Source organism: Prionailurus bengalensis, chromosome D2, assembly GCF_016509475.1.
Source record: "Prionailurus bengalensis isolate Pbe53 chromosome D2, Fcat_Pben_1.1_paternal_pri, whole genome shotgun sequence".
In the NCBI taxonomy this organism is placed as follows: Eukaryota; Metazoa; Chordata; class Mammalia; order Carnivora; family Felidae; genus Prionailurus; species Prionailurus bengalensis.
Genome location: NC_057351.1, coordinates 39,614,161 through 39,629,875, shown reverse-complemented (window position 1 = coordinate 39,629,875; position 15,715 = coordinate 39,614,161). Strand labels below are relative to the sequence as shown.

Genomic DNA, 15,715 nt, shown 5'->3' with positions numbered 1-15,715 from the left:
GCTATTAAAAACATCATGTTGACAGCAGCGATGGTAAAGTGGGGTCCAAGGAGGTGGGAGAGAGCTCTGCCACTCTCCGCTCCAAGGGGCCCACTGGACTGGGAGCCCCCTTGAAAGCACTGCCTGTGGCTGATTTGTCCCTACGTTCCCAGCACCCCACATAGGGCAAGAGCTTAGCAGGCATCCTGGAAATGTCAAAAAGTGAATAAATGCTGGCTATAATCGGCACATTTGCTGCTGGGATGCAAAATGAAGCAACAGAGATGAGCACAGACCCGACCGGAGGCAAGCAAGTGCAGGTCAGGGATTCCAACCTGGATTTACACTCCCTTCATTCTCGTGCAAGTCCTGACCACACTGTCTCTGCCCAAGGAAAAAAAACTCTTGGAGTTTCCAAGGTGAAGGGACCCCTGCCATTAGAAAGGATCCAGTGTGGAGTGCGCATTTGTCTGTAGAAGGTGAACAAGCATATGGAGTTCTCAGACACAGCCAGTCTACAACTATCCATCCTCTTCGGAGGAGGATAGAAGCTGGAGCTGATGCAGATGGCTTCCAGAAGTCACATCAAATACCCAAAGGACACGGGCGATTTGCTACAGCAGGTCACTTCTCTTCACCTGCTAGCAAGTGGAAGGCAGGACTGGACAGGCTCATAAGCCCCTGACAGATGTGCTTTCACGGGAGAGCCCCCCGAGGAATTCATCCAGGCTGACTCTGGAAAGAGGGCTATTTTTAATCCTATGCCTTTGAATTGGCAACCTCAGAGAAAGAGCAGAGCCTGGGGGCAATCTCTCTCTCCCATTTTAGGTTGAAGAAGCAGCAGGGAGCGATTTACCAAAGGCTTTGATCTGGGAGGCTAGAGAGAGCTGGGTCCTCCTAGTCTGAGGCATAGGTGTGACAGAACAGCAAGAGAGGGGACCACCAAGTAAGGCCCTTCTTAGGGACACCATGGCCCAAGTCTTGTCATCAGGAAGTCAATGCTTTTTAACATCACCATTGGCTTCTAGAGTTAAGGGCCACTGTGATGGTTATTTGTATGTCATCTGGCTGAGCCACAGTGCCAGATATGTCACCAAAGACTACTCTGGATCTTTCTGTGAGGGTGTTTTTGGATGAGATTAATATTTAAATGAGTGGACTTTGAATAAAGCAGATTGCTTTCTGTATTGAGGGTGGGCCTCATCCAATCAGTTGAAGGCCTAAATAGAACAAAAGACTGACCTCCCCTGAGTAAGCGGAAAATCTGCAGTAGTCTTTGGACTGAACTGTAACTTCAAGTTCATTTCTCCAAAGACAAACCCTGCAGATAGATATACATCCGTGTGTGTGTGTGTGTGTGTATTTGTCTTGGGACTGTCTTATCTGTGGCCCTAACTTGTCAATAAAAGTGATGTTTCTATTTAAATATATATATGAATGTACCTAGAAGGATAGTCCCAGGAGGTTGCACAGTCTCCACACATCTGGATAGAGAGAGCTCAGAAAGCAGACAGATCTTTCCCTGCGTGCCTTTCACAGAGGGTGGACCTACTGGGGCTTTGAAGCCAGACCAGGACTATCAGTAGTGGCAGTGTGAATGTCATGGCTGGGAACAAGATGGGAACGTCCACCAACACGCAGCAGGAAAGCAGGACAGACCCCAACATCACATAGGGCTACATCCAGTGGACGTTGACTCGGAAGGAACAGTTCCTGAAAGGAAGACCCCTAGCTAGCCCCATCCCACCCAGGAGTAGTCACAAACCCCCCGCCCCCAGTGCTTTAAATCCATGCAGGGAAGAAGACGGGATTGTGAATTGACTTGAGTTTAACCTGAAATAACCAAGTTTATTTCAGCAGAATGAGAATTTGACATTAATTAGTTTTAATTACAGAAAATTAAAGGTTCATTTCTTGCACAGTTACCTGAAGTTATGAAGGTTATAAATGTCATCGTCCCCACAAACGCAGTATGTCCACACTATCCTGTGCCCCACAGAGGGCAAATTTAGCCTCTGACACACAGAGTCCCCCATTTCCTTCAAATATATTGATACAGAGACCCCAGCTCAGACCAACAGTGTCCACATAACTAGGGCAGGCATTGCTTGCTCATTTGTTTGTTAGTTTTAAAGATCCCTGGATTATTCTCATGTACCACTGGAAACTACTTTAGATCTTCCTGTTCATGCCCGGTATGTGATCCTGTGTCTAGACAATTGACTGGCTGGACAGACAGAAGCAGACAATTGCGGGTCTTTCCCCTCACTGCTAGTGTGTTTTCTGTCCTCCTGTTGTGGCCAAATTTCAAATATGGCCATATCAGACTCAGCCAGAAGTCTCAACTATAGTTGAATTTCACTTCTTCCTCCTAATTTGCTAGAAATCACACGAGTGGTTCATCCCATGCTCAGATGAACCAGTGAGGAAATGACAACAGCCATTCTGAATGGCCACCCCCTCATCCTGCCAACACTGTAGAACTACTGCGTGGAGACCCTGGACAGAGCTTCCTGAGGGGCGGGACCCAGGCTTCATGTTCCTCCAGCAGTAGGGGCTTGAGGGACCTGTGCGGGAGCCCTGAGCCTCCAGAGATGCTCAGAGTGTACTGACTCCAGTTGTGTGTTTCTCTGATGACCCTCACAAATCTCCCATGGTTACTTTGTCTTTGGAGACCCACAAAAGGATCAAACGGTCACAGTCAGGACTGAAATATCCCAAGAATGGGTTCCTTGCTAAACATGAAACTAAATAGAAAATCCATCAAAATGGGCACATCAGAGTAGAGAGGATGAGGCAGTCTGCCATCCTGGGGTCCAGTGACCACTGCCATGCTGTCTGTCTCCTCAGGTAAGGAGGGAAAGGTGAGCGTCACCTGGTGGTGGTGGCAGGCACCGAAACACTAGAGCCAAGTTGAAAAGCTGGAAGTTAGGTAATGAGATAATGGTGTCTGCCTTCAAAGCAAGATGAAGAGGCCCATTCACAGACTTTCCGAGGGGGACTGGAAAGGTGACAGGGGTGGATGGAACAGGAAAGCAGACAGAGATATACCTCTGGATGTGTGAGAGGACTCAGGGTTGGCAAAGAATGCTGGGACACCATCAGACTAACTTTGCCCCCCAGATACACCTTTGGCCCCCTCTACCTTGGAGACTGACCTGGGTAGATTTTACCCAGAGTTTCAGACCCTCTGGCTTTAGGCAGTGCAGCCACTGGGGCACACTGCAGAGATTAGAAGGAAGGAGGAGGGTGAGGTCAGGGTATTTATTTATTGCCCCAGGGACCTGCCTGCAAGGTCACCTGAGGCCAGCTCTGTCTCTGGTCACCTGCATGTGGATCTCCTTCCTCATATGGCACCTGCTTCCTCCCTTGTCATTGGGGGTGAGCTAGGGAGGGAGACAGCTGGGAAGCTACTAAGCCATAGGTCACTGCACTTTCCAGTTGGCTCCCCTACACCCCCACCTTTGGGAATGAAGCCTCATCAGATGGCCCTGAATTGGGCTCCCTCTTCTTTCCTATTAAGGGATCTGACTAATATAGACACCAACAGCCCCTAGGTCTGCTTCTGGCCACTCTCAGATGTCTGGCAAAAGACAGAATACATATTCAATGGTATTGAAAAATGATTCTATCTGAAGAAGTAACAGGGACACAAGAAAAAGCTTGTAAGAGCCCATGAAATGTATCTCTAACTTTTTCTCCTTTTTGAGCCACCATCGTACTTTTCAGTACAATTGGCTAAAAAATTAGTGCTCAGGGCTTTTTAAATTGCTGGGAGAAATGGTACCTCCCTTAAACCAATAATTGAATTGCTTAATTGAGAACATAAATCTCTATTGTGAATACTGACAGTTTCTCTTTAAGGGCCATGTGTGGTACACCTACCAGCCCGGGCTCTATTGTTTTATAGGTGTGTCAGGTAAGTGCTTTTAACACAAAGTATTCCTCCCTTGGTATGCACTAAGTAATAAAAGCTAAGTTGTTCCTAAAATGATTTTGTGTTTCTGTTTCAACTATGAGTTAGCGTCTGCTTTTTAAGGTTAAGAACGTGTCTAATGCAGAGCGTCATTAATTAGTTTCCCGATGGCCCATTTGTTCAGGGATTCCATGCCTCTTGAACAAATTGCTAAGCTGTTAATGGAAAACGATGTTTTGTTAGGCAGACTTGGGGAGGTGTCAGATTTGTTCCTAAAACAGTGTGCTAGAGTCAGACTTTGGGCTACTAGCTCACAGATGTTTTTTATGGATGTAGTTATTTATTAGAATACTAATTTCTGTGTTTCATTGTAATATTTTGGCTGTTTGTTTTATCGGCTTATATGTGTGTCATACTTTTCATAAATCCTTAGAAACCAGAAATGAGGCGGGAGGTTTGATTATCGCAAAGAAATTTCTATAGTTCTGTTCAACAACAAACAACCCAGTAGAAACATGACACTGCAAAGAATACCCAGGCCACATATAAGGGGGTGGGTTCCCTCCTCTCACCGAATTGCCTGGCAGCTGCCCAGGGCAGAAAGAACCATCAGAAAATGGTGAAATGAAAGGCAATAATGACAGCCAGTCAGAAAAAAACAAATGGAAAACCCACCAAAAATCCATGACGATGTGAGAATAAAAGAGAAATTGCCCAGAGACGTTCCAGCAGAGGACATAAAAGGTAGTCAGCAATACTGATTAAAGCAATATTGATTAAAGGATTCAGGAAAAGATGTATAAGGAACAAACCAAGTTATGGAAGGCTATGCTGAATTTTTGGTCAACACCCAAGTTATATGCACAAATTGCTGTTGCCCCATAGGCTTGCAGAAGTGTCCAAGGCACTTGGCCAACGGCGGAGAATCTGGGCAGAATGCGTCCCCAGTGATGAATTTGGTCATGCAAATGTTTAGTTGGTATGATAAGGGAGGAGTGGAGAATAGTATCCTAGAGAGCGACCCTCAGGTCTTCGTTCTCACAGACACACACACACACACACACACACACACACACACACACACACGGCCCATGTTTGGGTCTGAATGACCCCCTTGGATCATATTTAAGGCTTTTGACCCTCAAACACACATGCACAGACACTTATGCACCTTCATGCCTCCGAACCTTTGCTTATGACACTTGTTTCCTCTTCCTGGCAGCCTCTTCTTCTCTTTCTCCTTCTCCTTCTCCTTCCCCTTCCCCTTCCCCTTCCCCTTCCCCTTCCCCTTCCCCTTCCCCTTCCCCTTCCCCTTCCCCTTCCCCTTCCCCTTCCCCCTCTCCTCTCCTCTCCTCTCCTCTCCTCTCTTTATTTGAGAGAAAGAGCACATGCATGAACACGCACACATGATTGAGAAGGGGCAAAGGGAGAGAAAGAATCTTAAGTAGGCTCCACACCCATTGCAGGGCTCGATCTCACAACTATAGTGAAATCATGACCTGAGCCAAAATCAAGAGTCAGACGCTTAACCAGCTGAGCCACCCAGGTGCCCCCTGGCAGCCTCTTCTATTCTTCTGCCATTTAAATTTAGGTTTATATTGATAGCCCCAAAGAATTACTCTTCCCACTATCCTCTGCTGTCTCCTTCTGTCTGCAGAGGAGGCGAGGGGGGGGCAGGATAGGTGTCCATGGAGGGTAGAAGCCCCTTAGCAAATGGGTTAAGGGTCCACCGTAAACAAGCTCCGCTGCCCGCCCCCATTCTACAGGATGCAGGTGTTCCTGAGGCCTCCTCCTTCAGCCTCCCTTGAGGGGGTCCCTCTGAACACTGGGCCTCTGACATTGGGTGCCCCCGGGATAAGAAATTTCCCTTCAGAAGAGCAGCTGGCGCACCATTTTTGAGTCTGCCTCTGGCTCTGCAAAGACTGCTTTACACAGTCTTCTGGGGGATGAGCTCGTAGCCCAGCCAGTCCAGAAGCTCATTCTCTGAGACGAGGGTGTAAGTGCACACACTGCGACTCATGACACGGACTTGCACAGGTGCTCTTAGCGTGGTCAAGGGGGAGAAGACATTCAGCTCTTATTAAGTGCTTCTCATGGACCCCATGCTTCACAGATATCATCGTTTTAAAGCCCACCAGCTAAAGCCCACCTAGAGCATACGTGTAACCCAAGTTAGGTTTATTAGCTTATTGCGACAAGAAAGAGCATAGACCAGAGGAATCATGAACTTCTCGTAAGGCGGGAGTTAGGCAAGGTTTCTTATTGAGATTGGGAACGGTAGGGATTGGTCAGAATCTGTAAACCAGGGAGTTTTCCTAGCGGGATGATTTTCACAATGGCCAAAAGGCAGAAGCAGCCCAAACGTCCACGGATGGATGAACGGATAAGCACAACGTGGTACATACATACAAGGGGATACTACTCAGCCTTCAAAAGGAAGACAATACTTACACATGCTACAACACGGACGAACCTTGGAGGAATCATGCCAAGTGACAAAAAGCCAAATACAGAATGATTCCACTTATATAAGCTACCTAGAGTTATCCAATTAAAACAGACAGAAAGTAGAAGGCTGATTCCCAGGGGCCAGAGGGAGGGGAGAATGGGGAGTTATTGTTTAATGGGTACCGAGCGTCAGTTTTACAAGATGAAGTGTTCCGTGCACGGGCAGGGTGCCGAGTGCATTCAAATGGTAAATTTTATGTTACGTATATTTTACCATAATAAAAAAAAGTCACGCAGAGTGACCACTAGATCAGCTCATCCGACGTCCTGTGAGAACACACGAGTCTGCACAAACAAGCTAAAAGAGTTTGGGCTCAGGCAGTTCTCTGGCCTGCTGTGGCTGAGTTCAGTCTACGTTTGGCAAGTCACAGAAAACAGCTTTGCCAAGATGCAATTTCTGTTTTAATTCTCAGTTCGCCCATCCCACCCTAGCTATTAGATGGGCTGTCTCTGACCTTTTCAGTCTCATTGGTTGGTTGGTTCATTCCTCTAGACAACTCAAAGTAGTGGATTTGAGATTCCAACCCAAGGCAGCCATCATTTAGCTCAGCCTGTGATTTTCGACTATGGGGCTCCTGTCAAGGGTAAAGCAAGGCTTTGAGATCTGCATAGTCCATTTGTCCCGAATCTATAACAAACACAACCCAACAACATCCACTGTGCCACGCATGATAAAACACACCAGTAAATATGACATTGTCGGACCTCGGCGACCGCACAGACAGAAGGGCAAAACAGACATAGGCACAGTTAAGTGTAAGAAAGGATGATAAATTTAGAGGCAAATGATTCAATGTCCACGTGAAGCATCTATATAACCGTGATAGTTACTGGCTTACATTTGGTTAAAACCCTTTGTCAAAGAAATGAGCCTCCTTTCTGGTTACCAGAGAGGGGGTGACATGTATTGTATTTAAAATAGGAACGCTGTCGGAAAATGTAACACATTTTGTTCAGGGTATAAATATAGTGTGAGAATCGCTCCTAAGAGTAGATTTAGATAAAGCAGACCAAGAGAGCAAAATAATTTGTGACATATGCACGTAATTTAAAGCCAGGGTCAGCAAGCATTCTCTGTAAAGGGCCAGACGGTAACTATTTCAGGCTTTCCAGGCCCTACACAGCCAAAGACACGATGTCAACAAATGAGCGTGGCTCTCTTCCAATAAAACTTTCTTTATGAGTGCTGAAATTTGAATGTAATAAAATTTTCACAGGTCATAAAATGTTATTCTTCTTTTTAACTTTTTTTCCAACCACTTGAAAATGTACAAACCACTCTTGGCTCTTACTTAGGCTGTAGAAACATAGGGCCTCAGGCCAAATTTGGCCTGTAGCAATGGTTTGCAAAGCCCTGCTTTCAAAGCTGGTTTCTCAAAGTGTGGCAGACAGTTCAGCAACATCAGCAGCACCCAAGGGCTCATTAGAAATACAGAACTTCAAGCCCCACCCCAGATGCACGCAAGGAGAATCTGCATTTTAAGAACATCCCTTTGTGTCTGATTTGCACACCCGAGTTTGAGAAGCACTGGTTTAAGGTCTACGCGGACTCTGAAGCCAGGTTGGCAAATCCCAGCTCTAAAATACGAATTCCCAGACAGGTAACGCTGGGGAGGTCCTAAACTTCTCTGTGCTTCAATTTCCCCATGCGAAAGGTGGAGATGATAGCATTGTCTGCCTCAGCATGATTGTGAGTACACACACACACACACACACACACACACACACACACAGCTGAAACAGAATTTGTCATTACTATTACAAAATCTCACATCATGTGACAGTTGATGCTTGAACCACATGGGTTTGAACTACACGGGTACACTTATACGTGGTTTTCCCCCCAATAAATACAGTGCTCTAAATGTATTTTCTCTTCAGTATGATTTTCTTCTTTTTCTATTTTTTTATTATCTTTTTTATTTTAGAGATGGAGGAGGAGCATGAGCATGGGAAAGGGCCAAAGGGAGAGGGGGAGAGAGAGAGAGAGAGAGAGAGAGAGAGAGAGAGAGAGAGAGAGAGAGAACCTCAAGCAGGTTCCATGCTCAGCACAGAGCTCGACATAGGACTCAATCCCACGACCCTAGGATCATGACCTGAGCCAAAATCAAGAGTCAGACACTCAACCAACTGAACCATCCAGGTGCCCCCAGTATGATTTTCTTAATAACATTTTCTTTTCTCTAGGTTCTTTATTGTAAAAAATACAGTATATGATACATATAAAAAAGTAGGTGTTTCATTGGCCGTTTATGTTATTGGTAAGGCTTCTGTCAACAACAGGCTATTAGTAGTTAAGTTTGAGGTTACTCAAAAGCTATATGTGGATTTTTGAGCATGTGGGGGGCCAGTACTCCTCACCCCCCACATTATTCAAGGGTCGACTACATTTTCACAGGCCACCATCTGAGACAGTCACGGTTTACCCCATTTCACAGAGGAAACGATGGCCCAGAGAATTGGAAACACTTGTCTAGGGTCACCGAACAGAGGTCTTTCTGGCTCCAGATCTGGTCCTCAGGCTAAGGAAGGGTTCAAGGGTATAAAAAAGGGCCGCACTCCCCAGGCACCCGGGTCTTCATGTCCAGGGCTCCATTCCCACTCCCAGAAGCCGCTTGCGGCCTATGCTCCCCAGACCGCTGCACCCCAGGTGTCCAGCTCCCCAGCTCAGCCACGTAGGGCTCTCCCTGACCGGGACCCCAAGTCACCCTTCCACTCGTCGACGTTTATCTTCCGATAAGTTGCCTAGTGTTTTTTACAACTTCTCTTTCTAGTTCCAGACTGTAAATTTTCTCTCTGCGGAATCTTGTAGCTGACTGACTGTTTTTCATTATATTTGCAGGGCTCGGGGAGGGGAAAAAAAAAAAAAAAGCCAATCCCTTTATTTGAGAATCCTGACATTTATTAGCATAATAAAACTCTCAAGATGAAATTGCAGTTTTCCAGACAGTAATTTCATTTGCAGGACAACTTACGAGGAATTTATTTTAAGGCCAGGTAAAACCTAAAATATATGAGATGTGCAGAAAGTGCAGGCCCCAAACAGAATGAAATAAATGTGTTAGGCATGGAAAACCCAGCTGTTGTCTCTCACATATTAATTAGGAGCGACAGAAACAACAGCTCAGGGGTTCAGGTTCTCAACCCTTGGTCTGCTTTCAGAGCTGCTGCTAGTTCTTGGAATAAGAAGCTTCCTCTAACACCTTGAAAATCAACACCATGTTCCCCTGACACATCGCTGCTGAGCCCAGAATAATTGTTGCTGTTAGTGGGGTTATTAGCAATGCCTTCCATTTAGATGAAGCTTTCCTACTGCTCATGTAACTGACCCTCCAAAAAAACCAGTGACGGCCACACAAAAAGCTCTCTTCTCAGTATACTGAGAAGCTTTCATGGGGTTAACTGACTTGAACAAAGTCACATAGTCTGTAAGTAGCATGGCCAAAACTAAAATTCAGCTCGTCTGAGGCCACTCGATGTCTAACAGAAGAGAATCGAACCATAATCGGTAATAGTTTTAAAGCACTTCCGTATTCAGGAAGCCGGCTTCCTGCCTTCCCTTGGTTTTATTCATTCAGGGGCCCTGTGAGACGGCAGAAGGGTGCCAGGTTGCAAAGCTGACAGTATCGAACACATCTATCTGTACAATGGGGCCTTCCCTGGCTTTCCCTAAGAGGCAGAGCCTGCGGCAAATGCCTCTGTGGTGTCATTCAGCTCAAGAGTGCCATCCTGGAGGGGAGCAGGAGAGCGAGGCGGGGAAGGAGGGGGGCCACACAGGAGGGGGTGGGCCTCATCCGGCCGCTCCTTGGTTCCATCGGGACTAGTTGCTCCGTCTTGCAGGACTGTTTTCCCAGAGGTCATAGGAAGAGCTGCCGGTCCAAACAGCCCCCCCGGAGGAGGAAGACAGAAGAACTAATCCTCAAGCTGCTGTCTCCCATTGATGCAAGCTTCACCGCATGGGGAGTTAACTGCCCTGCTCCTGCTGGTTTTCTGGTGTCTTCTGTGTCTGCAGCCATAGGGGATGAGAGGCCCAGAGCCCCACGTGGGGCCAGGTGGCGTTGGCTTATCTCAAATGAAGCTGATGGGCCCAGTGGTGAAAAACAGAGTCCACGCAGAACTGATTGCAGTGATGGTGACCAGGGCATAATAAGCAGCCAAGGATGTGAAGAGTAGAAGAGGCAAGAGAGGAAATGGAGCGTAAGAGATAACGTGACGGAAGAGACGCATGATGTGAGAGGTGCGTGACGTAGGATATGTGTGACGTGACCATCAAGTAATGTATGCCCGTCCACCGACAAGGCACAAAGTCCATCCATCCTCCCACTCCCACCAAATACGGGGCTTCTAGCATTACAATACTAGTAAGGTCCAGGGTGGGGAGTTGAACGCAAGTCTGCTTGATGCCACTATAATATTCCCATCACAACATGCTGTCTCTACGCATATGTCCATAAACGTGAAGGCAGAGTGTGGGCAAAGACACTGCCCCTGAGAGTTATTCAGGGGTCACAGGAAGAATCCTGTTGATATGAAAAACATAGCCAGAGTAAGTGAACACAAGGATCAGCGTCCAAAGGACCGTAAAGGCAGAAGTAATCATTTGAATAACCTGCATAAAGAGGGGTAAATCCTAGAGAGCAAAGGCTTTTTTGGATTTATAATTCACCCCAGGTTTTGCGCACATTTATTGGGACTGCATGAAACCACTGCCTCAATATTGTAAAACCAGGGTCAAGATATGCTTCCAAGACCAAGCAGGGGTGGCAAATAAGGAAGGCAGGGCAGCATCCGTCACCTATTCTGGAAGCGGGGTCTCAGAAGCCTTGGGTAATTCCAACGGTAAAATCAATGAGGGCAATAACATACACCATTAAAGACGCAGCATCTCTATTTTCCATATAAATTCTTTGCAACGTTTCTTCCATCCTCTCCATGACTTTATAAATGGAACAGGTAGGAAATAACTTACTAGAAACGACTGCTGATTAGTGTTGGAAAACTTTCAGAAGAACTGCATTCATTCAAACAAATATTTATCGAATGCCTACCATATGTTAAAATCGGAGTTCGGCACTGGAATTATTTTCGATTATTAAAACATGGTCCGTGTGCTCTAGGAGCTCGATTTAGGGCAGATAGGCTTCTCTTCTGAAGTCATAACTAAACTCTTCGTGAAAGAGTTGCAGCAGCTATTTGCAATTTCTGTCCTGGGCATCGGGACAGGGACCGATAGCACATACGCCATATATTTCATATCCCTTGAGGCATACTAATCTACTTAATCCACTGGATGGTGGTGGATATTCCAGAAGGCCATAAGGAAGGATTTGAGCTGGGAAATTCTTAAGTTGAGTTCAAAAACTGGATGCCCAAAGAAGTCCAATTGGTAAGGGGGAAAAAAAATCATTCAAACAACAGATGGTAGTCTGGCGGGCTGTCCCTCTGTCCACAGGGTTCCTGCAGCAGCTCTCCCCCTGAAACAGTGATAATTTCCTCCTAAAAGGGAAAACAAAAAGGAAAGCGCACTTATAATCAAGTAAGGGAAATAAACATCCGCCAGAGAGAGACCAGTTCAAGGTAGAAAGTCTATGAATATGTATCTGCCTTCTCCTCACTCAAATTTATAGAAATGGCAGGGGGAAAAAATCTGCTTTTAAAAAGAAGTAAATCCATACTGGGAAAATGGAAAGAAATCCAACACGGGAAAATAAGAAGGAAGGCCATCCACAAAGCTAAATGTTAAAGAGTACTGAAAAACCAAAAGACCCACAGGATGAGAGTGTCGGAGGAGATAACGTAGGGCAGGGGCTGGGGAACCCCAGACAGCAAAGGTCTTTGCCTTGGGCAGATCAGAAGTGAGGAGAGACCACCAAAGCTCCTACACTCCCATGCCCAAAAGATGAGCTAGCTACTCACTATCAACTCCAACCCTTACAGCACGGAGAGAACAGATTTGGGAAATAGGGACTACATCCATTGATGGATAAACAGGAAATTTCAAGTTCAGACACCATCTCATAGCTCAAAATCTATGAATATTTAAGGAAAAATCACACCTGTAAAAGAAAGATGCCAAACTCAACAACAGAATGGACATTGAAGAGAAGGTCAAGTTTATAAAACAAACGGAAGGAGCCTTTAAGGGATGGGTATTAATCTCCTCAGGAGAACATAAGAGCATAAATCATCCATGAGATAAGAATGGGCTATATTTTTTTCAAAATTAAAGAACCTGGAAATGAAAAGAATGCCCATTTAAATAAAAATTTCCATAGAAGACCTGAGGGGCAGGATGGACATAACTAAAGAGCGATTCTGTTGCTGGAAGAATTGACACATCAGTAAGAAAGGAGATGTCTAAGTAGAAAATGGACAGAAGACAGGAACAGACAATCCCCAGCAGAAATCCAAGTGGCCAGTAAACATATGAAAAGATCCTCTGTGCCAGTAGGAATCAGAGAAATGCAAGCTAATCAACAAGGAGATACAGCATCTGCCCATCTAATGGGAAAAAATTTAAATGACTGATAATCCCCAGGGCTGGCAGCAGTGTGGGGAAACAGCCTCATCTCGCTTTGGCAGAAGCATGAATTGGCGCTATGTTTTTGGAGGGCAATCTGGCAGATCTTTTCAAATTAAAATGTGCATAATCTTCTATCCAGCAATCCCAGTACGAGGGATCCATCCAGAGAAATCCTTGCACATGCGCCCTAAGTGACATAGACACAGACAAGCAAATCTCTGCAGCCCCGTTTGTGATCGTGGGAGCCTGGAAGCTGACTAAGTGGCCATTGCGGAACACCATGGGGCACGTACAAGGATGTGGTGCGTGGACTGAACAGAAACGTTTCAGTAACAGCCAACGTCCTGATCACTTACAGATGTCAGGTATACTGTTTCGGCAATTTACACAGTGCTCTCTCAGTGAAACCTGCCAGTGACCCTAAGGAGGCGAGTGCTATTTTGAAACCCATTTTACTGAGGAGGAAACTAAAGCATCAAATCATCAGTAGTTGCCTGCAATCACACACAGTAATGAAGTTGGGATTTAAAACTTAGCAGCCTGCTTCCAGGGACCATGCTTTCAAAAAATATACCATATGATATATTGTGTTAAACAAAACAATCATATTGCTGAGCTATTAAGTAAAGAATTGTCCAGTTTATGTGAAAATTAACAAAACTATGTATTTCCTTATGTACACAAATTTCAATGTTAATACCGGATTGAAGTGGGGATTTTAATGTTTATTTTTGAGGGACAGAGACAAAGTGTGAGTGGGAGAGGGGCAGAGAGAGAGAAGCAGAATCCAAAGCAGGCTCCAAGCTCTGAACTGTCAGCACAGAGCCCCACGTGGGGTTTAAACCCACGAACCGTGAGATCATGACCTGAGCCAAAGTCAGCCGCTTAACCAACTGAACCACCCAGGGGAAGTGGGGATATTAAATGAACAAGGCACAGGGCGCCTGGGTGGCTCAGTCAGTTAAGTGGTGGACTCCACCTTAGGTCATATCTCATGGTTTGTCAGTTTGAGCCCCGCATCAAGCTCTGTGCTGACGGTGCGGAGCCTGCTTCGGATTCTCGCTCTCTCCCTCTCTCTCTCTGCCCCTCCCCTGCTTGCACTCTCTCTCAAAATAAATAAATAAACTTAAAAAAAATCTTTAAAGAACAAGGCTTTCACCTTGTACTGTATCTGATTTTTCTTAGAATGTAATCATAAATTAGTTGTGTAATTAAAATTTTAATTTACACACGCTGGCCATCAGATTGCCACATGGGCATTGATGAGCTCTCCCTTTTGTGAAAGAAACAAAATTGGATTGGCAGTCTCCAACCCCAGATTCGGAAGAGAATAAAGACCTTCAAAGATACTGTTCAAGCCTTCCTGTGCAGGAACCATAGCATAGCATCTCCGAGAGACGGACCTTTTCCCTTTGCCTAAACACTTCCAGGGGCAAGAAGTTCATCGCTGCTCAAGGCACATTATATTTGATAGGGGAAACCAAGCAGTGTGGTACAGAGGGAAAAGGCACAAGCTTTAGAGGCAGACAGCCTGAGGATTAACTGCTGGACCTAGGGGTACCAGCCACAAAAACTTAGGGAAGTTACCCAAGCTCCCTGGCTTTGGTTTCCTGATCTGTGAAATATGCCTCCCTCACAGAGCTGCCATGAAGATTACGTGAGACCATGATGTACAGCAACAGGCACAATGCCGGATACAGAGAAGGTGCCAACATCCACACATGTCCTCGCTCTCTCTTTCCTAGAATTGTTAGAAGACTGTTCCCGACACAGGTAGAAATCTGCCTTCAACCTGGTGAGTCCAGTTTTCCAGCCGTACTCTCCAGCCAATGTCTAGGTATTTGTAAATGGGTGATTGTCTATGTGCTTGACTTATAAGGTCAAGTCAGGAGCTGTCCTCAGAGCCCTGGGAACATCCATGAAGAGAAAACAATACAAATCCAAGAGTCCCTATTACAGCAAAAACCCAGTGAGATGGTCAAGTAACCCTGAGAACCTTTCCGCAGGTGCAAAGCTCAGGGAGATGGTGAGCTCCCACCACTCTGTCTCTCGGAATCCCTCCCCCACCCTTCTGGGCCATCGAGTTCCATCTTAGGTTTTCTCCCAGCTACCAGTTACCACCGTGCCAACAGCCACATCAACACAAAAGTTGCTCCTGTCTAAATATATTGTTCGGAAGGCAACATCTTTCCCAATGAGAGGTCTACAGCAGGGGACAAATAACAAGACAGGGTTCTGGAAAACAAGAACTTCCATACCGCTTCCCAGTTACAGAGCACTGTTATGTACACTGCCTCATCTAATGGTCATGGGATCTGAACTAAGTACTATTTATATCCATTTGCCTGGTTAGGAAACTCAGGTTCAGGGAGGGCTAAGGAACCTACCCAAGGTCATACACATACCAAGTGGTAAAGCTGTAGTTGGAACAAGAGACATGGTAACTCTACTAGAAAAGCTTCTCAAACCACGGGGCTGACAGCTAGGCTTCAGCTAACCCTACAGAGCTGCCAGAGACCTGCCTAGAATGTTCTCAAGCAGGACATCCTAGGGATGAGTTGTAGGTGAGATGCAGGTTTGGACTGAAGGTGAGTCAACCAGCTCCTAAGTGTTGACAGTAGGAAGCCCTCAGCTACTCGAGGTGAGAAGACGCTAGGGATCAGGTGCCTGTATCAGTCAGGGGGTAAGCCAGAGAGAAAAAGAGAAGGTCCCAGAGCCTGTCTAGACAACTGTACTCTCTTCCACCCCAATGTTCCATGTTCCTGTGATCCTACAGACCTTTGGGGGCT

The 15,715-nt window shown here is 45.9% G+C and overlaps 1 protein-coding gene across 1 annotated transcript in view; it reads right to left on the bottom strand.

The window, feature by feature from the left end:
• Positions 1-9,257: 9,257 nt before the first annotated feature.
• Positions 9,258-15,715, bottom strand: part of SH2D4B (SH2 domain containing 4B) — a 61,473-nt gene continuing 55,015 nt past the window's right edge. Inside the window, exon 7 of the mRNA XM_043596735.1 lies at positions 9,258-11,899. Coding sequence (XP_043452670.1) covers positions 11,807-11,899 — 93 coding nt within the window. The 3' untranslated portion in view covers positions 9,258-11,806. The remainder of the gene's footprint in view (positions 11,900-15,715) is intronic.